The 27,259-nt window shown below is 42.4% G+C and overlaps 1 protein-coding gene across 2 annotated transcripts in view; it reads right to left on the minus strand.

Annotated features, from left to right (window-relative positions):
• DPH5 (diphthamide biosynthesis 5) overlaps positions 1-27,259 on the minus strand; it is a 344,961-nt gene that overhangs the window by 91,973 nt on the left and 225,729 nt on the right. For both annotated transcript variants that reach the window (XM_085601905.1, XM_085601906.1), the window contains exon 4: positions 11,303-11,423. In XM_085601905.1, the coding sequence (XP_085458031.1) occupies positions 11,303-11,423 (121 nt within the window). The remainder of the gene's footprint in view (positions 1-11,302; positions 11,424-27,259) is intronic.

Below are 27,259 nucleotides of genomic sequence, written 5' to 3' on the forward strand. Positions count from 1 at the left end.
AAAGGACACCTGGACACCGGCTATAGGTTCTGGGCCGGGAAGACCACGAGCGGTCCCGCCCACGTTTATTTATCCCCTCGGGACGAGCCCGCCCCGAGGGGTGTATGGATGCATGTAGAATGCAACATTGTTAGAGAGAGTCCGAGTGGCTCTCTACAAATACTTGCCAGGTTGCGAGCCATTGGTTTATATGTTTATCTTTGAATTTTTTCTTTACTGTTGTATTTGTACGGGGTCTGGGACGCCGACGCCCAATTCACAATGATGCTGAAATGATATTGTATTATTATTCTCATGACCCAGTGATCGGATGCTTCCACTGTACTGTTCTTCATCGGTCCTGCTGGTGATGGGCATTGCACCCAAGTCTTTTCATAGCTGATGACTCATGAGCATACTTGTGGGGCGTGTCGGCCCTGACTGGCCACTACCTTGACAAAAATGTTAAAGACATTTTTTTCAAAAATAGTTGTATAATGCAATGGCAACACAGTAGCTAGATAGATTTTAATTAAAGCTTGGGTGGGCATAGTACCCCATCCTTGTGTCGAAATCGAACACAGCCAAAATATATCTGCAAAATAATTGTCTTTTACTTGTTTTCAGACTTTCCAATTTTTTGGATGAATTGGAAGGTTTCCCGAACAAAAACGAAGATTGGACCGAACTAATAAATTGATCCTTAAAAACTCTGGTCTGAATAGATTTAGGGCCCACAATCATGATATGTTATTTAGCAAAATTAGTGCTTAACTCCAGACTGTCCATAAATTAAACAAATTAATCTAACCGTTGTTTAAGGCAATTTGCTGTTGCAGAAAGTGGGACAGCATCATCAGCATAGGATAGTGCAGGGATGTGCAGTGGCCTACTAACAGCATGCCCCTCCAATTTGATTAATGTAGGAAATCAGTGTTTTTGTGTGGTAAGCCCGGACTGTTCGCCTTTTGCTGGACCCTATATTGTTGCTGGCTTTAGAACGCTGTTCACTTTACTCCTGCTAACCAGAAGTAAAGTGTCTGTGCGTCACCTTTAAACATTGTTGAACTGGCATACTCATATGGTACATTCAACTTACCTGTAAGCCACTACTATATGGTAGAAAGCATACCCAGGGCCTGGACATTTAATGCCTCTAGTGGACTTCAGCGCCTACAGTGCCTTCCCCTACGATGGCAGTACAAACATGGTTTTATGCCTGCAATGTAGCAGCGTAAACACTGCAATTCACCCTGTCAAAATAAACCTTTTGACAGATAAAACAAATATTTTTTTAAATATCAATATCAACCCTATGTAGGCCCTGTAGCTCACAAAGCAGAATGCCTGGTATGTAAATGTAGGACTTGTAGAAATTTAACATTAACATGTCCTTGCATTGATTTAAATAGTAGTGCTGCCAAACAGTTTGTGACAGCTTTAGATGGTTTTAATTTACAACAATTAGTGATCAGCCCTACACATAAGCAAGTAATACTTTGGATCTTATGTTTTCTAATCAATTTAATGCAATGGTTAAATCTGCTCTTAAGCTAATGTGGCCGGACCACTATCTGGTACCTTTCATGGTCACGACTTCCCTGAATTATAGGCGGCAGGATGTAATACATAAAATCTCAATACCCTGGCACAAAATTTTGAAACCTCTTTTAGCTGAAGTCCTCCAGTCCATTCCTATCAATCTTTCAGGCTCTTTAGAGATGGAGGTTGAAAGCTTTAATGGTTGGCTATCTGAGGCTTTAGATGTTATTGCCCCAAAAAAGTATATATCTCCAGAAGGTCTTCTGCTTCATGGTTCTCATCTGCTTTAAAAGAGAAAAGCATCAATACAAACTCTTGGAAAATAAATGGAGGAAGTCATACAACACGGATGCAGACTTGCTTACAGAACTGCCCTAAAATGTTTTGTAAATCCATTCGTAGGGCACACAAGGATTGCATTTCCTCCACAGTTGTTTTTGCTTCTAATATTCCTCGGAACTTTTTTGAAAATTGTTAGTTCTTTTCTCTCGCCTACAGCATTAAAGAATAATTTTACCACTTTTACCAATCTATGTAAAGATCTTTTGGGTTTCTTTTTTAAGACAATCCAAGCAATCTATGACCAGTTGCAATTCAAAGCCCGAGTGCTCATGCTGAGAACTCTAGTTTTTTTGCTGGTCCTTTATTAACAGCTTTTAATTATATAACCCTTGAGAACTCAACTGCAGAATTAGTCAAATGCAAATCTGGATCCCCTTTGGATCAATGTTCCCCTGATATTTTAAAACTAGCCTCCACACATGTTAATCTCATTCTGAATAAAATCATGAATACCTCTCTGCACAAGTTCAGTGGAGCTGCAAACATGCTCATCAGCGCCCTTTATTAAAGAAGCCAAATGCCGATCCAATACTTAAATAATTTTAGACTTATTTCATTCTTGCCTCCAGTGGCGAAAATGCTGGAGAAACTAGTTAATAGACAACTCTCCCACCTCCTGGAATCCAATAATCTACTACATGACTCGCAATCCGGATCCCGTTCAGGTTTTAGTACGAAATCCGCCTTGCTTGAAGTCACAGAGTTTATTAAGGATAATCTTGACCAGAATTACTGGTTTTACTTGATCTATCCTCTGCATTTGATCCAGTTTCTCACGCTATTCTACTAAATAGGCTCAGGAGAACTGGAGTCCATGGGATGTCTTGGCTTGGTTTAGATCTTTCTTGAAGGCAGGACCTAAACCTACACCTAAACAACTTGGATTCCTGGTTCTGCAGGGTTCTGCTTTGAATCCTACCCTCTTCAATGTTCGTTTGGAGTCACTGGCGAGTCTCGTGGAATCATGTTATGTTATATTAATTTATATAGCGCACTGTTACCCGAAGTTGTCCTGGCGCTATAAGCCGTTTACCTGGAAGAGAAAGCGTAAGAAAAACCCACCCCAGGAGCATTGTCAGAAACTAGGCTGAAAACAGCCAAGTCTTCAGATTTTTTCTAAAGGTTAGAAGTTCCGTGGCAGCCCTTAGATAAAACGGAAGTTCGTACCAGGCGTTGGTGGCTTTGAGCACAGCAAATCATGGGGTTTGCGTGTGATTTCATTCACCGATGACACTCAACTCCTTCTGTCTTTTCAGGAGATTGATGTGGAAGCTTTGAGTTCATTTAAGGAGTGTCTTAAATTAGTTTTTGAAAGGATTCACAGTAATTGTCTCAAACTCAACTCCCAAAAAAATGAGATTCCTTTTTTTTAACAGAATGAATCCCTGACTTTTGCATTTGGTGACTGTCCGAGCTTGGGTGTTACTCCTACACTTACCCCTACAGTAATACATTTGGGTATCAAATTTGATTCTCACTTTTCTTTTGCACCCCAAATCAAGGCAATTCCTTGTAGCTGCTTTGCAACTGTTAACTTGTTAAAAAGGATACTGCATTTGTTTCCAGAAGATACTCGTAAGATCATTGTTCATTCGCTGGTGACCTCTAAACTGGGCTATGCGAATAGCCCATATATGGGTTTACCGGCCTACTGGAGTCAGCACCTTCAAATTATTCAAAATGCAGATGCTGGTTTCATTTAGGAAATTCCTGCTCGTTTATTAGTGACACCTTATTTGTGACAACTGCACAGGTTGCCGGTAATTAAACAGATTCAATTCAAGGCTCTAAACTGTGCCTATACAGCATTTGAGCACAAAGGACCCCTCTATTTAAGGAGGAGATTCAATGCTTATAGTCCAGTTAAAAGAGCCTTGAGATCCAATGGCCTAAAACTACTTCAAGTTCCTCAGATCCGCAAAGCTTGGAGAGGGAGATCCTTTGTCTATCTCAGTTCTAATCTCTGAAACTCCCCCAGTCTTCGTTTAGCTCCCTCTGAAGGTATCTTTAAAAAGAATTTGAAGACTTTTCTTTTCATAGTCTGCTTGGGATGTTTCTAATTTTGGGGGTTTGGTTTCCTTATTTGGCTTACAGTACTAGTCACATTCAGTGTGCTCTGAGACGCTACTTCGGAAGCAGGTGCACTTTTTAAAATAATATTGTATTGTATTACATTGACTAGCACCCAAAGATATTTTCACTGTGCCATTCCTAACTGTCTTATGTAGAAAACTAGAGTACAGATTATAATACTTACACTGTAACTCAGGAATGGGACTAGCTAGAAAAATAATTCAACAGCTATTTTTAATCATTATGAAAAATACAATTCAATTGTGATGGTAGTTTTTTTTAATTAATATTAAGGAAAGCAACTTTTAGAAAGTCACCTTTTGCCTACCTGAAGTTCCTGGAGGCTAATTTGCTTTGGATGTCTAGCTTCTCTCAGCCATCATTTAGTCTTATATGCATGAATAGGCTGACATGAATGGGCAGCAATGACTCATCTGAACTCCACAGAATATGCAGGGGAGGCTTTAGGCATCCTTTTGACACTACAATGTCAAATTGTGCTAGACAGGCAGGGTTAAGATATGGAGATTTATTGTAGGTACCGTGGCTGCCTCAAAATATATTTTAGTATTAGATGTGGGTGGACAATATGATTACTAAAGTACACTCCCCATACACTACCACTTTATACATTGCTCTAAATTGAGCCTGTCTGCTCTGTGCCATGGCTACCAGGAAATAGGTTAATTTAGTGGCATTAAGGGTTCAACCTGAGAGGAATTGTGATTTTTCCTTGAGGTGGGTAGTCACCTACACCAAATAATAATAATACATTTTCTTTCAATTAATATAATTGAAAAAGAAAAAGAAGCAGTAGACAACGGACCCCCTATGAAGATTAAAAGATTCAGCATATTCTCCCCCAGACCCATATCGGACTCTAGCAGTGAGGGTTGAGTGAAGGTCATTCAAAAGAATAACGATATTAATACTTACCCCAAGGGAAAACACAATGGACCAGCGTTTGCTAGACTTCATTTGTTTTTTTAACCTTAATTGAAAGTTAAGAGCAAAGAAAAAAACATCCCATATGGTCATGGCAGTTCAGGTTACATCATCATATCAGAAATGTATGTGTATACAAACTTTGCTGTAAAAGCCCAGCTAATGTCCATAAAGGCCAAATATACAGAGCCTTGTATAGCTAGGGAACATTTGTGAATGATAGGTGCATGTTTCAGGCATTGCTCAGATGTGCCTAGCCCAACTCTGAGTTATCCCAAAAAATATGTCCCACTATCTTAAGAACTGAATGTATTAAAGAAATTAACCTATAACAAGTAGGGCTGCTTTTATTACCCTTTTTAAAAACTGGAACTATCAGTGAGTGTGAACAAGTAAAAGGCATCTGGTCTGAAGAGCATCATTCAAGGTCATGGTCAAGAGAGGAGCTGTCAGGGCCAGGTGCCTTACCCTTTGGACTCTTGTGTATCACCTCTGACACTTCCTCACAAGTTTCGGAGCACTTCTCCTGCTAAAATATTTTTTTTTTCAAAGAATTGTGAGATAAACTGGCTGAGCTTTTGCCATAAATGACAGAGAAATGCAAGACCCACCATCTACTGGGATATGAGAGCCAAGGGTCATTCACTTGCAATCAGTACCAAACTCAAATTAGGATTTTCTTCTCGATATCAGTTTTATTACCGATTCCCTTTGTCACCTTTACTCTTCCTTTTGGCTTTGCAGCCCCTAGTCATAACCATCCAGTTCACTCAGTTCTCTGGCTACAAAGTAAACCGGTCTGAGAATGAGGATCAAGACTGTGGCGATACTGGTTTAATCACTGCGGGAACACTTGTTTAAATGGGTCTAATTTACAATGAAATACCTGAATATATTGATCAGTGGCAATATACAGGATATCATGGTTAATAATCTTAGTATTCTACAGAATCAAATGCACAGAGACTGTGCAAGATTAGGTAAATTACAACTTTGCCTCTGTGGCAGAATTAAAACTATGAAGATGGTCATCACACCCCACTTTAATTATGTGTTTAGCATGATACCCCTCAAGGCACCCGCTCTCTACTGTACAACATTGACCCGTAATCCAAAAAATACTGGCAAGGAAACAGGCTCCGGTTGGCAATTTCTAAACTCTTTGCAGCTACTTCATCGGAACTACTACGCTTATGTAAATTAGAACGGTCCCAGATAGCCTATCATTTATCTTTAGATTTAGAGACGTCATTTCGGGAAACAAAATTCCAAGGGGGAGTAAAAGGCCTGCAAATCATCTAGAGGCAGCTACAAACCAATGACAATATATTCACCAATACGATCAAGGAAGGCTCCATTACAGTATGGTCAGACTGTCATAAACCTATGAAACAAAAGGGCTTTCCACATCCTTGTGCCCCTCTATTGAACAACGCCGATCTACATAATCAGAGGGAGCTCATTCTGTTTGCCTACATAGATTCTAAGAAGGTGTTCTAACTATTGATCAAATAATGCCAGGCAATGCCTGGAAGTCCCTTGAGTATATGCAATGTGAATTTCAGCTTGCTTCTTAAAAATTCTGGCACTACCTGAAACTCAAAACCTGTCTGTTGAATCAATTGTGATAACACCCTCAGGATCTCGGAGAATCACTCTGCCATACCAAACTACTGTGATGGGGAGGCTATAAAAAGCTGTTTTCTGGTCTATATGTGGCCTTGAGACAAGTATTATACACCGAAACCAATAGAAGGCTCCTCTAGCTAAAATAACAACCGCAACTGCAGAAAATCTACACAGACAGAGGGGTTGGATCTCCTTAGTGATCATGACCAGAGGAATGACAGAGGCCCGGATGAAATTCAGCTATTTAGAAATTATCCATGATGGCCTTCGTTGTCCTACAGGCTTTATAGAGGGAAAATGCTGCCTATGTTTAAATGCTGGAGATGCAGCCAAATGGTGTCGCTATGAAGCACGTTCTCAGCCGTACTGGGAGTCAATCTGGAATCTGCCGCAGTTTACTATAATCCCATCCTCCGAACGTGCAGTCCTAAACAACTCAGAAGATACTGGCATCACTACTTCTCAGAAAAGGCAGCTAACCTCAGTTCTTCCCGTATCAACATTGTGTATACTCCATCGGTGTAAGAAGGATTCACCCCCGACCTCTTGCCACTGGACAGAAACCTTGTCCACTGTGGTATCTTATGAAAGACCCTATAATCACGTCTGAATCTCAATGTCCGTAATAAAGTATAGTGAATGGCCCCTATCTGTATGCCTGTATTATATTAGACAGGGACCCCACAGCTCCAGAAGATGGTTCTGTTCTGTATACTGATATCTAATGCATACTCTTCCCTATTGTGTCCAGTCATATGGGTTTCTTAATTCTATCAAATATTGACAGCTGTTAGATCCATACAGCTGTGAAATGCGTAATAATATTTTAGTGACACACAGTTTTTCATTTTTTTTTGCATAAAATTATTTGTGAGCATTTTCTGTACTTACTGTTTATCACTTACTTTCCATTACAAAAACAATAAAAACTTTGCAGTCACTTCAAGGTAAAAGAAAAGCAATAAGATGAATTAGACTTACTCCTTCCACTCTTTGGTTAGGGTGACCAGCAACACAGATTTCTTCTGAGGTTCTTTTTTGTTTTTGTCTTAGCCCAATTATTCTCTGGCTGTCTGATGACATTTCAGTAGCACACACTATCTTACAGTCGCTTGACGCTGGTCTTGAGGAACTATTTTAAGCAAAGAAATTCGTTTTCACCTTTTTTCTGAAGCAAGTGAGAGAGACTGCCAATCTAGCATCAAGCTGCAGTGCATGCCCTACCCAAGCAACCTACAGGAGCATCTGCACCTCGAGGAGAGGCTTGGGAACAGTCAGTAGGGCCATATGTTTACTGTGAATTTCTTTGCATTGAATACGTGGCCAGAGCACAGAAACCACTAAAGGGAGCCACTGACTAAGGCATTTCAAAGCCAAACAAGCTAACTTGAATTGCATGCAAGCGCTCACAACCTCTGCAAAGACCAGAGGGCAGCAGAAATAGTGCCTTGTTTCCCAAGGACACTGAGGGCTAGATGGTTACACTGTGTGCTTTATGAAGATGCTTGTTAAGCAACACTGGAAGTTCTCCATGTAAGGCATTATATTATTTTGGCCTTAAACCTTTCTAGGACCGACTACTAAACCTCATATACTTTTCTGTGAGAACTAAAATCTGTATATGCTTTTGGAAGAAGCTGTGTATTACCTCGGTACTAGCCCGTGATACACTATCCTCGCCCTTGGCCAAGAGGGGCTAACTAAGGTTGAGTAAATGAGGCAAGGGTGGGAAATTAGGTGGCAGAGTGGGCTAAAGAACGGTGATGGATCAAAACCAGATCTGTTGACTGGGTGTGAGTGTTTGATTGGTTCTGATGCTCTGTCCATCACCAACCCCTTTTGTACCGCTTTGTTTGTCATAAGTTGGCAGGGTATGCTCAGACGTGAGTCCCTTGCTCACTTTGCCACTGGATTCAAGCAAGCCTGGCTGAAGACAGCTGAAATGCCAGAAACCAGTCCTAGGAAGCTTGTTTCCGGTCCAGGGAAGGCATGGCTTGGCAGTTCGGGCTGGACTGTTCCCATGAGGCACAGGGTCAGACTGATTTGCATATGGCCATGTCTGAACTGGGGTGGCAGAGTGGGCTAAAGAACGGTGATGGATCAAACCCAGATCTGTTGACTGGGTGTGCGTGTTTGATTGGTTCTGATGCTCTGTCCATCACCAACCCCTTTTGTACCGCTTTGTTTGCCATAAGTTGGCAGGGTATGCTCAGACGTGAGTCCCTTGCTCACTTTGCCACTGGATTCAAGCAAGCCTGGCTGAAGACAGCTGAAATGCCAGAAACCGGTCCTAGGAAGCTTGTTTCCGGTCCAGGGAAGGCATGGCTTGGCAGTTCGGGCTGGACTGTTCCCATGAGGCACAGGGTCAGACTGATTTGCATATGGCCATGTCTGAACTGGGGTGGCAGAGTGGGCTAAAGAACGGTGATGGATCAAACCCAGATCTGTTGACTGGGTGTGAGTGTTTGATTGGTTCTGATGCTCCGTCCATCACCACCCCCTTTTGTACTACTGATAAATGATGTCATTCAGGTGCTGCCAACTCGTCAATATTTTTATGTGTAGCAACGAATTTTTAAGAAAAATTTTACCTGAAAGTCACCGAATGTGTTATTTGTCAATGTGTCATTTGTTACCACTCCTGAAGCATGATGATAACATTGTCACAAACATATAAAAGATGATTTTACAAAGGAAAACATTAATTTAATTTCACAGAGTCCAGAAAGCACTATTCTTGTGCTCATATCTTGATACAACGGTTTGGGACAGAGAACATGATCTACAGTGGCACTAAGACAACTGTGATGGAATGCTGAATTAATTTAAAGGTCAAGGCTATATCATAATATAAGTCATGTACAGGTCAGTATTGACCATTCTTGAACATAACAGAATTGCAATTATATGGAGACGAGATGGCGGGGACTACTCCAGGAAGCCTGTTCCAGAGCAGCCAATGCAGAACAAGCATTAGCATAGACAAAACGTCTCCCCTTTGGACCTTGTAAGTGTTTAGCCATGCTACCGTAGGTGCTGTATGGCCAAGGATTAAAGAGCTATACAATTACTATACGCTGGGTCATGCAGTGTGATGTAGGAATACATGTTCGGCTCAGGAAACATTTATGAACACATTCCAAGGCTTTTTATCACACAGACAGAAAAACAAGTACCTCGATGCAAGTCAACAGCACTGTAACATTCTGTGCGCGACTGCATCACGTTAGTATTGAACAGCTTATGAAAAAAAATGCAGTGAAGTGCTTACCTATGGAGGAGACGCCACTTCCCTCCCCCCTGACCCCTATTCACGAGGCACTCTTCTCCAGAGTTTTCCATTCAAAACACTGCCCGCACCATTCGTATATCAGCAAGCTCCCGGCCTGCCCTCAGTCCCCTAGGTATATGAGCTCTGGACATAGCCACAACAACAAAATGCTCTCATTTGTCAGGTAGAGGGTAAATAATGAATAAACAGGGACAGAGGGGCCATCACTTAATCTCTGCACACCTAAAAACAAAAGAATTGCCTGCACTTGTTAATGCAACTGCCGATTTTGTAAAGAGCTTCAATACCTTTGGTTCAGTTGAGTTTGTGCTCTATAAAATTGCCCCCAAAATATTTTTCTTACCTTGTGTATTGTTAATAACATTCCTATAAAGCTCCCCAACACCTTTGGGTCGCTGGAGCTCAGATTATATAATAAAAAATGTCTCACAGTCACTGGGGAGATGCAGTGAATGTGCTGCAATATTCGATCCGAGAGAGGAGGACGACGACAGGAAGAGGCAGCAAGGTGGGCATGCAGCAACATGGGAGGAAGTGAGAGGGACGAATCCTGCTCCCATTTGTCAGTTTGAGGGGAAATAATGAATAAACAGTAGCAGCATTGGCATCACTTAATCTCAGTACACCTAAATCCCAAAAAAGTATACTGACCTTGTATAATGTAACTGGCGTGTTTGTAAAGCATTTCAACCCATTTGGGTCAGTCAATTTCCTGCTCTATAAAAATGCCCCCAAAAATCTATTTGACATTGTGTAATGTAACTAGCACTCAAGTAAAGCACTCTAACCCCATTGGGTCACTAAAGTTCAGATTATATAAACAAACATCAGAGAAAACGCAACAGGATTTGCCCAAGCCTTGCCCTTATCGGTGCTGCAAGGTTGGTCTGCTGAAGGTCCGTCACCGAGGCTCACTAATGCAACAAGAAGTGAAGCGGGAGAGGTCTGGGGGAAATTTTCACACTTTGAAATCAGAGAAAATTAAAGAGACGACTTTGAAAACAGCGTCTGACATTTCATCTCGGTATTTGAACGGGATAGGGAGAACAACCAAAGATGGGCAAACAGTGACATGAGCAGGAATCAACGTAAAAAAATAGTCCCTCAAATGAATACTTAAACACAGAAGCGTAATGTTAACAGTAATTGGGCAGTGCTCTGTGGGAGGAAACCAAACACAAAAAGGAGGGACAAAGAGGAAGGATTAAACACTAGCAAGCAATCATTTTTGAACCACAATTAAAGGGTTGAATAAAAAGGCAATGGTCATGCTGTAAGCCTTCAGAGTGAATACAGCATGTCTTGAAGAGACAGCGCATGCGCTGCCTAGGATCGACCTAAAAAGGACAAAAAGAATAAGCACTGATAAGGGAGGATAGTGGTATTATCGAGTTTATTGCACTAAAGCAGTACTCTAATCCACTGGCACAAAGACCTACACACTTCAGAAAAACAGACATTTCACTAATTCAAATAAACGCAGCAGTAATGAACTCTTACCCAATAAGCACAGCGTGTGCATGCCATTCTGTCGATTTTTCTTAATTTTATCATAGAAACTTTCAGGTTTCCAAGTGTCAGTCCAGAAAACGATGGAAATGGTTTCTCCAAAATTGTACAGCTGCAAGAAGCAAACATAACATTAAGACTAATAAAAGGCTGCACCAAAACACAAAAGAAAACACTTAACAGTTCCTGTGTCAATTAACAACACGCTGCAAGCTTAAATTGAATTCTAATTGTAAAAGAACCAATACTAATATAACCCACTCTGCAGAATAAATGTTTTTCATCATCACCATCTCATCATAATTCCATTCTGCTGAAGTCGGACAATGGTATTACCTACCCATCTAATACTCACTCAGAGACATTTAAAGGAACAAGTTAAACTTTGTTTGGAATCTAGATATGCGCGACACTATGCAAAATATTTAGCAGACAACTGATTTTTCTTCCATTCTAATTTTGGTTTCTTCTTGTGGAGGATGTGAGGTTATGCTTTTTAGTGATCTTCTTTTCATTATCTTTAATTCTTGTAGTATTATTTTACTCTTACTTATTGAGACCGCCATTTTGGGACTTGCTGCACAATCAGTGGATTTGCTTCAAGATTTCTCCATTGCTTTAACATTGTTGATTAGTAAACACTGAAACAGTACACAGCCAAGGAGGGCAACCTTACACACATCTTACTAACAGGACACAAAAGAACAAGTAACTGTAATCATCCAGAGACAGATCTACATTTTCTAAAAAACTGTGGAAGTTCACTGCTTAATAGACTGACAAGAACCAAGAAATAGTCTAAAGCTTATGGTATGCAACTGGATCATTGTGTTAAAGGTGCACTTTGGCCTCTAGGAACTAAATTCCCTTAGCTGCACCTGGTGATGAGCTGCTAATACTTTTTGCTCAAAGAACCCGGGGCAGAAGGGGAGCCTTGGGTGGAAACGGCACAGAACAACTAGAGAAATTGGTGGCAAGTTATGCTCATGAAAACAAACTCGGCGGGTAACACACTTAGTTTGCGGCTGTCTTCATATTTTATTACCAAATTAGGAACACAAGCTATAGTTATTGAAATGTGCAGGGGGGAGACTGATTCTTCCTCTTCCAGTGTGTCCCACCCAGCTCACAGGAATGCAGCAATACACAAATCTGTCAGGGGTATTCATCTACCTCCTCATGTCTTCACCAGACAGGCCTGGACCTCCCAAAATGGAACCCAGGGTCCTCCATGTAATGAACCATTATAGGCAGTTCAGCACGCTGTGTATGTTTACAGCACACACACTATCCAGCATGGTTACCTCCATGTATTATGCCACCACAGAAATACATACATTCAGCATTCACTCTGTGCGCACTGCTCAGTACTGTAGCCTTTCTGTGTTGCCACTTGCAGACAAACATGCAGCTAGCACACCAATTTACCTTGCATGTGTTGCACAACACCAAAACCTTCATGTACTGTACTCCTTGCAGGTAAACATACACCCTGTACATGCGCTTACCATGCATGCACTGCATAGCACTTCATCTTTCATGTACTGCACACAATCAATCAACTTTCATTCGATTTTCAAAGAAAATCATACAAGTGTACATTAAAAAAAATCAATCCATTAAAACAATCATGATAAAAACGGTCACGTCGACACCTAAGAAATATACAAAAGCAATTACATTAATTCATTAAATTCATACAGACACAAAAAATCCAGCATATAAATCTAAAGAATACAGTACTAGCACGATTCTCGTCAGACCCAGATAAATAAAATGGGAGACAAAAATAGCACAGTTTGTGAGTGGCTACAAGTTGCAGATATAGTTAGGCTGGTCTAATTTGCCTAAATTCCTGAGCTACTAAAATGGGTCTCAGAACTTTGTGTTGCAGGATAGAAAACTTAGGACACAACAAAACTAGATGCATAGAGGTGAAAATAGAGGTGTGGTCATAGGTAAAAGAAGGTAGGGTGGATTGCGAGAACCGACACCCTTGGGAAGAGCAGCTGATGGAAGATGTTCAGTCTCAAAAATGTTAAAAGATGTCAATGGTAAGTGGGCATGTCCAGGGAAAGACAAGGCTCCATTCCTGGGACTGATTTGACCAGCATGTAGGCTGTGTATGACTGTTTAACTATGGCAGAATGCTCCCTTTCAGCCGCTACAGGCCTGCTTCACCCAGGTTAGGTTCTTTTTTACAGTACCCTGGGGGTCAAGAAACAGGTCTGGTTGGCTCAGTTCGAAAAAAGACCTCTTAATGTATGAGATCTATGGGATCCGAGCAGACTTTTCCAGGGTCAAACAATCCTGGAGGACAAGTCTGTTCAGATGAAGATCCTCTGTGTGCCAGACAGAGCTCCAATGAAGCAATGAATGAAAGCGATCAGATAAAAGCCAGACCTAATTTCCCATGAACGATCTCAGATGAGGTGCTCTGGCTGACAGCCAGACAATTTCTCAGAAATCTGTTTCCGATTAACTGTATAGAATCAATGTTCGTGCATCCCCAGATTTCACACTCGAAAGTGGCCATTGGGATGCATTTGGCCTTGTAAACCTTTAACACAAGTGTGGGGGGATTGTGGCCAATTCGCCTGGCAAAATCATTTATACCAGAAATGGCTCTTTGCAGGGGGTTCCCATTTTTTCTTGACAAGGGGGAGTTGAAGTCAAATCCTAGGTTCGTGAAATTGTCCACCCTAGTTAATACTTGGCCCTGTGCACAAAGATTATGAGATGTAGGTTTTTTTTGGGCCAGCTACCATAAAAACGATTCATAAAAAATGTATTAGAAAGGCTCAGATTGTTCACAAAAATGATAAAAGAATCTAGAAGACGTTGCAGGCTCTTGGCAGACTGGGCAATTAAAACTGCATCGTCGACATAAAAAGGACCGTAATTAACCTTCTTCCCACTTGGACACATCTGCCTCAATGTTGGTTAAAACCTCATCCAGCCGATTATTATACATTATGAATAAGAAGGGGGAAAGGATGCATACCTGCTGAACTCCCCTTTAGATTTCAAACGGCTGGATGCATTCACCATTTGGGGCCCATTGAGTCCATTATGGAGAACTCTCATAAAGGTGACCAGGACTTGCTTCACCCCCATGGACCCCAGCTCAGACCAAAGTTTATTCCTATCGACTTTATCAAAGGCTGAGCTCAGCTCCATAAAGGCAAGATGGATTGCTCCTCCATTCGCCTAAGTATATTTGGCAATCAGGAGATGGAAGTTGAGGTTTCTGTTCAAACATTCCCCTACCTAACCTGAACTCGTATTAGACGGCAGAGAAAATAGACCACTCATCCGTCAATGAGGTTTGTCTCTCAAGAATGACCCTTCTAATAATCTTAACCTCCACATCATTTAAAAGATGGGTCTATAGTAGGCCGGGTCAGCCCTGTCCCCTTTTTTAAAGATTGGAATAATAAAAGAGCATTTCCATGCAGCGGAAAGTGGACCTCTGATAGCAGCATTAATATGGTGGGTGATAACCGCGGCCCACAAATCGCCCAGCATGGAACTAGTTACCATTTCTGTTGCAGCTAAATTGAGGAGGGACTATCACCATTCGGATAGTCACTGGGATCTGCTGAGCAAGATCCCCCTAATCTGCAGCTTTACTGGTCCTCAATCCGTATAACTAGTCCTTAAAACCAATGTCTTCACATAGTAAAGGTAAACTGGCATATAATCTGTGTGACCTCCTCATTTTTGGTTCTCTCTTCAAGAGTTAGATCACCACAAATGTTAAGGTAGCAGAAAACTACACAAAATGGCAGCAGGGTATGGCGTCCTGTGGCCATAGAAGGAGCATATCTTCATGCGGGGAATAAGACTATGGGCTTGCAGATCTGGAGTATATTTTCATAAAGGAAGAATGCATGTGCAGATAAACTCAGTACGTTTTTCCATCCTTACTGGATTTTTACACTCATCTCTGCATTTGATAACTGATCATTCATGCAATGGTGAAGCGCATACTCTTTCCTCAAACTTCCTGCCTCCTCAGGACTTCAGCTTTCCTGGAATAATTTTTTGACCGGGGGTGCTGGCCAGTGGCATCAGCTCATTAAAATTATACAGGTTCTAAAATAAAATGTTGGTATTACTTAACGAGCGCATGTATCAACAGTGCAAATAACTTTAAGCAGGAGTGTCTATGCCAGGGAAGGCAGTGAATGTGATGGTAGCCCAGGACATTTTTTGCAAAAGTGTTTAATGGTACATCATGATGCAATATTCTTAAAAGGCAGGGATACGTTTTGCCAATGTTTATTCAAAAAAGCACATTTATAAAAGAGACAGTAAACAAATCGAAATAGTTTTAGTCATGTGTGGAGCAAACGATGGTAAAATAAAAATGTACTAGTAAGTTTTCTCACCATACATCGAAAATTGCCAGCGACCACCTTCCACAATTACAAATAAAAGACTCAAAAATAAGCCTCTTTTTTAACATTTTAAAGAGAAGCTATTTTTACATTGGTGACCTACATGTTCTCATTCTATCCTTTTCTATTTGGCCCGAGCTCAAGAGTGACAATGGTTTGTTAGCGAATGGAATTGTGAAGCCACATAATGTAAACTTAGATACTTGACAAGAAAACGTGCAGTGGTTTGTTAAAAGTTGTTCTCTGTGCTCTTTAATTACCACTGACTTTTCACCTGCACTGGAACAAACCGCTAATGCTGCATGACATGAAAACGGAGAGCAAGGCCTCATTGTTTACCATTATCTTCCCGTCCTGCCTTCAGGTCTGGGTGGTGCTGCAGCGCCTGCCACACCCTAAGGTCCAGTGTCCCTCACTGGGATGAATGCACCATCATTCTTGCAGCACAAGTAGGTCAGTGCATTTGGACCAATCCTATTTCCAATGGTGCTGTCAAAATTCAGGATGAGTGGAAGCTCTCATTTCATTCACTTGAGTCGTGTGAGAACAGATGTCATTCTCCAATGTAAAGAAAGTGAATTATCTACCAAGAAAGGATGAAAGGTTGAACTGGCCTTGATGGGATTCAACCTAGTGATCTGCAGGTTATGCACGTCAGCAGTGAGAGCTTAACTTACTGAGCCATGTATGCAGTCTTAGCCAGCACTTTATTTACTCCATTATCTGCTTGTTTTTCTGTACCATAATGTTATTTTAAAAGCTCACAATTAATTTCTTGCAGGGTACATGGAGTGTGAAAGGAAAGACTTTCGGATGTCATTTTTTGCAACACAAACCAAATGGAAACACCTGCAAATGAACTGTACACATTCAGCAGTTCAGAAAGCAAAAATGAAGCAAGTCAAATTATAAATCAAGATGCTTGTTATTGGGGCTGTGCAACTGATAAATATTCACTGAAACCCGATTTCCACACATGATCATTTGTGTGCACTATAGTTATCAGTCAAACTGTATGTCTGTGCAACTTTATTGGCCATCTCAATGGAAAATGTGCTGCCTGTAAATAACAGTGCGCTACCACATAATGCTCTGCATCATGCCCATTAAAGCTAGGGGAGTTGTGAAAGACTGCCATGCTAAAAAGTCGGCCGTGGTTCTAAAAAGCTTGCGAAGCCCGGATCTAGATGCAATTTTGAAGTGAAACTCGTGAAACATTCCAATACTTCAAGATCTGGAAAGGTGCCCTGCAGCATGTTTCTTCGCAGCAACAAATCATGAATGTGCCTATAAGCAGTGCAGAATTAGTGAAACAAAATAAATAAGTGTCTGTGCCCGAGAATTTTCCAAAAGAGAGCATCACCCCATTTCCACAATGGCATGGTCCACTTCCATCACTGGTGCTGTGCCATCCAGGGTGGCAGGAAACAACGCTGGGGTCCGGACATTCACTGAGCTCACAGAAAAAAGTAGCAAGACTGACTTCCATCGGAGGGTGGGGGCTTGCAGTCATCTACTCGAATGTGTGGGTAAGCAACTATTGAGGGGGATAACTGAAATCACATTGTTGTAAATAAAGAAAGTCAAATTTATCTCCTTTAAATCTTCTTTATTATCCAAGTATAATGAACAGAGGCCCACATACAATTAGTAGTAAAACAATGACCAGTCTCCAGGAGTCCTTACCGCAGTATCACACAACATTCTTATACGTCATATTAATACCCAAGTAACATTCCATCTATTATGCGTGGCACAAGTTAAGTACTGATAGGAAAGTTAATTTATGAAAGTGCTTATGTGACCGTATGAGTATTAGTAAGTGTTACTTTTTTGTTTGTTTTTTTCAACAATCTTTATTTGGCATATAAAAATACCATAAAAGAATCAGTTTATCAAAATAAAAGGTTACAGGTACAAACTTTAAAAAACAATTCATCAGTCTGAGTTCTACATGATGCAATTTCAATAAGTGGGTAAAAAGTATACACATCATATATGACCTGTCCCTCGCCAATCTAATTCATCTTTAAGCTTGGTTTGGGCCTGTGGCATAATTTAAAAAAAGTTTACCAAATGGAAAGGTAAGAAACCCTTTTTAAAACAATATAAAGGAATGGCAAGCGGAGAGTCTTTAGGCTTCCACTGCCCCTAGTGGTCCTTAATATGAATGCAGCCCTTAAAAAAGTTAGTGATACAAAAAAGTGTAAAAGCATCTGGGGCCAATTTTAAAAATAAAAAGGCCGCCCGCGCTTGTTTGAATCTGGCTTTCTTTAAGATGCCCTTCAGGTAAAGACTTCTGGGGTATGAATAAAATAGGCATAATAAAATGAAGTGAAGGGTGTCCTGTGGAGACCTAAGTTCGCAGCGACATGGCCCCTTCATCTCTATAGATGGTGTGAACCCTGACGGCTCTGCTAGTACATGATGCAAAAGATTTGGACTGAACATGGTCATTAAAAATCTGTTGTGCGCACTGCTTAAACAAGACAAGTATGGTTCGATGCCCTCCGTGGACTTGGCTGCTAGATGTTCTCTCACCAACAGCTTGGCTAATTCTCTGTCTTCCCGGAGCATCGAAGCACACAATCCTTGACCAGGGCCTTATCCTGCATGCTCATTTTGGAAGGATTAATAAATAAATCTGTACATCCCATTTTCTCAAAGGATTCCTTCACATATTTTAGCCAGGGGATTTTTAGCCCATGTTCAAGGGAAAGACAGTCTTCTATGACCTGCTTGCTTAAATCCACCTCCTCATTTGCCCAGATCTTTACCCAACTAACTAGGGGTTTGACTTCCATCCTATCTGTGATGTATCGGTCACCCAATTCTTCATGGACAATATGGGCTGGCGTGCTCTGGGGGACTTTTAACAGGCGCTGGAAATACATGTTCTCTTTGATTTGTAGTTTGTTAGTCTCAGTGAATCCCCACACCTCACATGCATATAACACTTTAGCACAGCACATAGAGCTATATAATCTCAAAATCTGCTCTGGAGACCAGCGTCCTAGCCTTTGTGCAAAATTCATTATTGATCTGGTGCATCTGGTCATAGCTCGGCATTTCTCTTCTAGTAAATATTTAAAATGTAATTGACCATCAAATAAAATCCCCAGATATGAAAAGGACTGTACCTTTCCTAAGCAATGAGATCCAATTGTGTAGTTATAGGATTTACTTGGCTTTTTCCCCACTTCCATGATATAGGATTTTGCGAGATTGGGGGACAAGTCCAGATTCTCCATAAATGACACAAAACCATCTATTAAGAGCTGCAGGCCTTTGGAAGTACGGGCAAGGAGTACCGCGTCGTCTGCCTAAAGCAGGATGGGGATCCCACGGGTGCCTATCCTGGGGGTATCTGCCTGTAAAGTGCTTAATGCACGGTCAAGACCGTTTATGTATAGCGTGAACAAAAAGGGAGCTAATATGCAACCCTGTCTGACCCCGCTAGAGCACGCGAAGAATTCTGTTATTTTTCCCCTTCTGACTATATCTAACCGCAGCCGTGGTATTCAGATGCAAAGATGTTAAGATGTTAATAAGCCCCGGATCCACACCGAGCCCGCCCATAATTGCCCATAATTTCTCTCGATTGACTCTGTCGAAGGCGGCAGTCAGATCCATAAATGCCAGATACATCGTCCCTGGATTGACTACTGTATATTTGGCTGAGATGAGATACAAGTTACGGCATTGGTCGGTGGAAGATTTCCCAGGTCTGAAGCCAAACTGGACGTCAGTTATGACTTGGTGCTCCTCAGCCCAATCAGTCAGCCAGCTTAAAACCACCCGCCCTAATACCTTCGCTGACACATCAATGAGAGAGATCGGGCGATAACACTGTGGGCTGTCCTCGTTACCTTTTTTCAAAATGGGGACAATCGTGGCTGTGGACCAAGATGCTGGCATTACTGTGTCCACTGCTGCATTTATGACCCTAGTCAGGATTGGCGCCCAAAGATCCACGTTGCTTATAAAGAGATTGGGTGGGATCCCATCTGGGCCTGGGGTCTTATTCCTGGTTAAACCTTCAATTCCTATTTTTACCTCGCCCAGTGAGAATCTTGAAGGGGGTATGTTCTGCTCCCCATTCTGCTCCTGCAACTGATCCGTACTTAGATGTTAATTTTAAAGCCCTTGAAAATGATCATACCATTGCTACGGCAGAATGTTGTTAATTAACCCGGGTTTGTTAGCATCTTTAAAACAGGGCTTATTTATGACTCTCCAAAAAGCGGAAGAATTCTTTGTTGCCATTGCCTCTGTCAGGTCTTCCCAAGCTAGTTGTTGTAGTTGACCTTTGCGTCCCTTGACAGCTAACTTGTATTTTTTCCGGCAAAGGGTCACCCAGTCCCCATCTCTTGGAAAGGTCTTTAAAGCATCTTTTAACTCTCCAAGAGCGCGTGAGCATTGCGGATCAAACCATCTTCGGTTGTCCATTTTGACCTTATGAGCTGGGGCTCTTAGCAAACTGTCAACTATATGTGCGACATCCTTAAAAGCCTCAACTAATTCTGCTCCTTCCACTTCTAGGTCTAGACACCTTAGGATGACCTGGTCACCTTCTTTTAGAAGAGATCTATAAAAGGCCTCACTATTGACCTGTGTCCATCGCAACCTCCTACCTTGAACCGCAGCCTAAGCCAACCCCCTCCCACTCTAAGGGGTTCCTGGTTGCGGCATGCGTCAACGAGGGATAAGGCGAGAGAGTTGTGCTCGCTAAAGGCGCTATAGCCAATACTAAACCCAGATACACAGTTTTTGAGTGATGCAGAGACAAAAATATAATCAATAAATCAGACACATCCTCTTCCTTTAAATGTGGGGTGAACCATTTTATCCTGCTTAACATCAATTAGGTCCATAGTGTGTGTTAGCGCGTGCGTATTTAGTAAGCCACTGAGTTCCCTTCCCTCCTTTGTGTGTTCCATGTGTGGACCGTCCCGAAGTGTACAGGACGACCAATCCCCAGAAGATACTCTTAGATTTGGGCACAGATGACAGTTAAAATCGCCTTTGTCTTTGTTTCCATACCTGTGAACAGTGTGGTCATATTATCTGTTGGTGCTTCCTGCAGACATTGTGGACTTTGTGCTGAGCCCCTGACGAATTCCCGTGCTCTCTGAACCTTCCGGGATTTCACTTTGCTGGTCTCCCCCGCCGCCGCAGCCCCGCCACATCTAAGGGCGCTGCCGCTGTGAGGGGAGACTACACATCCCAGAAGCCTTAGCGGCCGGACGCCGTCACCGTCATCTCGCGCCCAGTGGCGCTTAAATTTGAACCTGAACTCCGGCCGAGTGGGAGTCTTTGTTTCCATACCTGTGAACAGTGTGGTCATATTATCTGTTGGTGCTTCCTGCGGACATTGTGGACTTTGTGATGAGCCCCTGACGAATTCCCGTGCTCTCTGAACCTTCCGGGATTTCACTTTGCTGGTCTCCCCCGCCGCCCCGCCACATCTAAGGGCGCGGCCGCTGTGAGGGGAGACTACACATCCCAGAAGCCTTAGCGGCCGGACGCCGCCACCGTCATCTCGCGCCCAGTGGCGCTTAAATATTAACCTGAACTCCCGCCTCGCGGGACGCGCGCGGGTGGCGCCGGGAGAAGCCCGGGACAAGGGCGGGACCGTTTGTGGCCGTTAGCAGCCGGGTGAGGCCGGGCTGGGCCAGCCCTCTGTGTCCATATATCGTGTATACCGTATAATACAAGCTGTGCGAGGTTACCTCATGTGATCCTGTGAGTAGCGCTACAGTTAAATGTGTACTGATATATTGCACTCTGTATAGTACTTGCTGTGTACTCCTCTGGGCCATTGAAGTGATCATAGTATCCTGCATTAGATCTCCTAGTTTTGTTATATCTATTAGGATTTGAAACATGGGCAAACGTACCACTCAAAAACCTGCCTCTGGACAAAGCAAAGACGTAGCCACTCCTCAGCTCCCTAGTCTGACAGCGATTGACCGTATGTTGCAAAAAACTATTGGTGTAGTGGCAAATGCCATAGAAAATACGGAACGTCGTTTGTCCTTGCCCATAGGTTGTCATCCTCCACTCCTCACTTCTAACATGTCAATGCTCACTACCAACTCCCAGGATTCAATCCTGGTATCGTCTTTTGCTCTACTCCCAGAGAATCGTCAGACTCCAGTGGCTAAAGCCCTAACCCCCTTGGATAGGATCATGTCTCTTGACACCTCTTAATTATCCCCTCATGACAGGTTGTCTGTGACACCGACTACTTTGTTATCCAATGTGGGAGAATCCCAAATTAGTAGCAATTGCCCAAGGTCACTAAATTCGACCCGGTTATCTGAAAAAGTCGAAAGTACTAGTACGTCTCATGTAATCACCAGGGGACACTCTGTCAGGCTTAGGACTGAATTATCTCTTGGGGATAAACCCCTCGAGTTAAGATCTAGTGGGGGCAGGGTAAATACTAAGATCAAAAAGCAGATTAGGCCAAAAAAACACAAAAAGGTCGTTAGACTTCCTAGCCCTGGCTATGTATCTGATAACCATATTACATCACTCGAATCTGATGGCCCCACTTTTGGAGATTCCCCTTTACAAAGATCAGAAGCTCTGGTGGTGAAATCTCCGGTACCTACTATCAGTGGAACTGTCAATACTGCTACTAAATCATTGCAGACTGGAGGTCTCAATCCAGAAAATCCTTTAGGTTGCATTCAAGATATCCCTCTCATTGACTGTATGGAACAGACTATGAAGTCTCTCCTACTTCCGGTCAATGAGAGGCTTAAGGCCTTATCAACAAGGTTGGATGGGTTTGAACAAAGCACCCTTGATAATTTTTTTTCCCTAAAGACATTAATTAAGCTGCACATAAAAAATAACTCTACTCTTGTTGAACAGAAGCTATATGGACCATTGTCAGCACCTACTGTTGCTGTTCCTACTAATAATGTCCACGCCGGGAATGCTGCTAGCCATAATTCCCTAGCTTCAAGTAAGAGCAAAGAAAATAAATCGAGTAAATGCCAAACAACTAAAGGGAGTAAGGTGCCCAGAGATGGGGATATTCTCCAACCCAGGACCGCCATTAACGCCCCTGGGAATGGAGTAACCCCTGTCAGAAAGGGAGATAGCACTGTTTCACCTCCCCAAATTTTGGGAGATAAAACTACTCCTAAAAATACAACGAAACTGAGGGCAGAACCGGGAAATAGTTTGGGCAAAATCGACATCGAACGGCCCAGCCTCCCCTATATTAATTTACCCATAGCTAGTAAGCCCTATGTGGTAGTCCTGATAGGAGTCCCTCGGTTACCACCTGGCAAAACAGAATCGTATTCCGAATTGAAAAACAGAACCATCCACTATCTGAATAACAACAGACCTCTACCGAGGCAGATAGATGGAAAGGTTTTATTTGTCAGGAGAGTTGGCTGGGTAGGCAATGGAGAGAAGGACGTTTCTGGCGACTGCATTTTGGTTAATTTTCGTGATATGCGTGCTGTGAAGCTCATTTGTAATTACCATGACGAGCCTACTAGCAGTACAATCAGAACGGTTAGTTTGGACTACTTTTATCCTTATCAAGTGCTCCAACCCCAATGGCAAAACCAAGGTAACACACCTTGGGGCTGGTCTACAAATGAGTATTGCCCTTACACCTCTCCTAACTTCAGAATAAGGAGGGAGTTTTCTGGTTCTGATTTGGGGTTTTGACGTACCTATAACTCCCCTCCCTCTTCACAAATTAACCCCATGAGTGACCACCTGTCTCCGGTAATCCAGCTAACGGATCTGGTGGATACTCTGAACCCGGATACTTCTTTCCATCATACTCTGGCACCCAATTCTCCTATAGCACTGTCTAATCCTTGTAGAGACCAATTGGATCCACAAGCAAATGGTACTTTTGCCACCATGGAATCATTTAAAGTTATTAGCTGGAATTTGGCAGGCATAAACAGGAAATTGGGTTTGCCAGATTGGAATCTTCTGGTAGAGGAGCATAAGATTTGTATTTTCCAAGAGACCTGGAGCTTAAAGCCTCTCTATAGAGTTGGATATGTCACCTTCTTTTTGCCTGCAATACCCTCTAGTACGGGGAAGGGCCGCCCGTCGGGGGGCCTTCTCATATGGGTGAGCTTATCCCTTGGTTGTTATATTACCCAAAAACAGACCAACTGCCCAGACATTCTAAGAATTTCGCTGAGAGGTCCTAACAGGGGGCGAGCCCTTGAGTTATTTAACATTTACATCAGGGGCACAAAAAATGGCTCTCCTTCTGCTATAGTATCCATTCTTGAAAATGAGCTTAGAGCCTGTAATGACGGTGCTCAAGTTTTGATTGCGGGCGATTTTAATTGCTCAAATGAGCCCCTAGCGACTGAGGACATCTTGGACTCGGCAGAAGATGATGCAAGGAGGGGCATACCAATGTTAACCATCCAACCGATCAAAAAGTGGTCCCAAAGGGTGATCCAGTTAAATGCATTGACTATGGAGTTTGGGTTAAGAGCGGCCAATGGCCGAACTGTTTCGGATCACATGGGTGCTGACACCTATAATAGGGTGAACCATACCTCAAGGATTGACTACATCCTCCTCAATTTCACACTCTGGAAACTAGTCCAGGACATGGTGGTCTTACCCACTGTTGAAAGTGACCACAATTTGCTGTCCTTAACGCTTACTAACCTGTGGCCAAGTAATACAAATGGAATAGCCCATAGGCCTGTCCCCAAAGTTTATCTATCTAACTGTGGGAGACGACTAAAATGGAGCAAAATAGCCCTTGACGAAGCCAAGCGTGACATCATAGATCAAACGCTATTAGCTTCACAATTAGAGTTTGATATTATTGCTCAATCTCCTTCTGTACCTGGTAGGGCAACGCTTGTCTTTGAGGAAACAATTAAAAACATAGGAGAGGTATTCTTAGAGCAAGTGTGTGTGGATAGGCCTGTAATGAAGATGAAGATGAAGCCGAAGGGCACACATGATTGGTTTACACCTGCATGTAGACACGCAAAAACAGCCCTGATTAAGGCTATCAAGTCCAAGTCACAATCTCTGATCCAGAATACAAGAAAAGCTTATAAACGGGTGATAGAAAGCGCTAAAAAGGATTGGGTAGATGAGTATTGGACTACCTTAAAGGAGGCCAGCTCAAGTAAAGATGCTAGATGCTTCTGGGATACTATTAGAGCTAGGAATAGACCAGATAGAAATCACATCACTTGCAATATTACCAACCAAGCATGGTTTACTCACTTCTCTAAATTGTATACCCGGCAGCAAGGGTTCAGTGTTATACCCATATCTAACTATTCTGTAATGGAGGGAGACAAAACTGAGCCTGACTTTACAATCAAGGAAGTGGAGTGTGCTATTAGCTCTATCTTGCCCCGAAAAGCAGCTGGCCGCGATGGTATCCCTGGCGACTTGCTTCGCTATGATATTCCAAAATGGAGCAAGCTTATCCACTCCCTGCTCATTGCTATCCACAAAGGCGCCGCAATCCCTGAGTCATGGAAGGGTGCAGAGGTTGTTCCCATTTTTAAAAAAGGTTTAAGGGACGATCCTTCTAACTATCGCCCAATAAGCCTACTAGACACATCCCAGAAGGTTTTTGGGAAGGTCTTATTGGGGAGGATACAACTTTGGATTGATGAAAATGATATCCTATCTGATTATCAAGCAGGGTTTAGAGTTGGTACAGGAACGATAGAACAAGTATTTAGATTAATGTTAATCTACTGGAAGGTGGTGGTTATAGGCAAAGGCAGTCTTTATCTTGCTTTTATTGACCTTAAGACTGCCTTTGACCTTGTGCCTAGGGAGACACTATGGGGAGTCCTCCTTAAGATGGGCCTCCCACGCTATATTCTCTCTATGTTGGTGTGACTCCATGAAGGCAATTTTGCCCAAATCAGATGGGGCACACAGGGCGAGAAAACAAATAGAATCCCAGTAGATAGAGGGGTCCGCCAGGGTTGTGTTCTTGCTCCCACCCTTTTTTCTTTGTATGTTAATGGTGTTGTTGAGCACTTGCTAAAAGATCCTTCCGACGAACCATCCCTGGCGGGCGAGCGTATTCCTACCCTCCTTTTTGCGGATGATACGCTTCTGTTGTCTAAGTCCCCAATGGGCCTTCAGAACCTCCTTAATAACTTTCAGTTGTTTTGTACGGAGCGGGGTTCGATAATTAACTCTGACAAAACCAAATATTTGGTGATGAACCCACCCAAAAAACTTGCACGTCCCCCTGTGCTGAATTCAGTACCCTTAGGTAGAGAAAAGGTATTTGATTATTTGGGTATACGCATATCACATACAATGCAGTGGACTCCACACCTTTGCAAAATGCTTTTAACCCATAAGAGGGTAACTGGGGCTTTGTTAAAGGAGCAGCATCTCTGTACAATAAAACCCATAGCCCCTGTTATTGATATTTATAAAGCAAGAGGAGTTAGCTCCGCACTTTATGGGGCTGAACTATGGGGCACCCATAATACAGATGAGCTGTCAAGGTCGGAAAATAAATTTTGCAGGTCCCTTATGTCACTTCCTCAGGGTACGCCAATGTTACCTTTAATGCTTGACCTAGGCTGTCGTCCGATTGGCGATCTCGCCAAATTGCGACCACTGTTTTTATGGGCCCGGCTTTGGAGAGTCCCAGAATTGGCTAAATATGCTAAAGGGCTCTCTGAAATAATGTCACTTCCGGGCTGGCATAAAATCAAGTGGTTAAAAGATGTAAAAACCCTACTTGGCGATCTTGGACTAGCTGAAGCCTGGGCTGGTAGGTCCTCTCCCCCTAAGGCAATATTAAAGAACTTGTATTGGAATTGGATTGAGTCCCGGACTAACGCTAACCATTCCTTGGGTAAACTATCGGAGGACTTCCTGAAGTTTAAGGATCTACCAATCCGAGAACTTTACCTGGATACCATTGGGAAACCGTTTGATAGGGCTCCTTATTTCAAGTTTAGGGTCGGGACCCTTCCCTTGCGAGCCTTTACAGCCCGATGGAAACCCCCGGCTCAGACAACTGCACTTTGTCCTTTTTGTATAACTACGCCAGAGTCAATAGCGCATTTTCTGTTCCAATGTCCGGAGTACATGAGACCTAGGCAAAAGTGGCTCAAACCATTGTGTCAATTGCTAGGTACTAGGTCCCATACTGAGGCTTTGCGCATTTTAATGTCAGACTCGCGTCCTTTATACGCCTGTGGTCTTTCTAAATTTTTATCATGGGCATGGTGTCTTCGAAACAAAAGGCTTAAATGTATTGTTTAATCTGATTTTAACCATCAATTTTTATTGACTTTTTCTTAATCCTGTACAGAATTTATGTATTTTTGTTTATTGTAATGAACTTAGAAATTTTTGTAAATAGATCTTTTTAATCTCAGCTAGAAATTTTTGTAAATAGATCTTTTTAATCTCAGCTTTTATGATATTTTTTATCGAAATAAAGCCTTTGATTGAGTTAAAATCGCCTATTAAGACCAGCTGAAGCGCCACCAGCCCTCGCTCCTGTGTCTGGGTGAGTTTAGAG

This window comes from Triturus cristatus, chromosome 4_2, assembly GCF_964204655.1.
Source record: "Triturus cristatus chromosome 4_2, aTriCri1.1, whole genome shotgun sequence".
Lineage (NCBI taxonomy): Eukaryota > Metazoa > Chordata > Amphibia > Caudata > Salamandridae > Triturus > Triturus cristatus.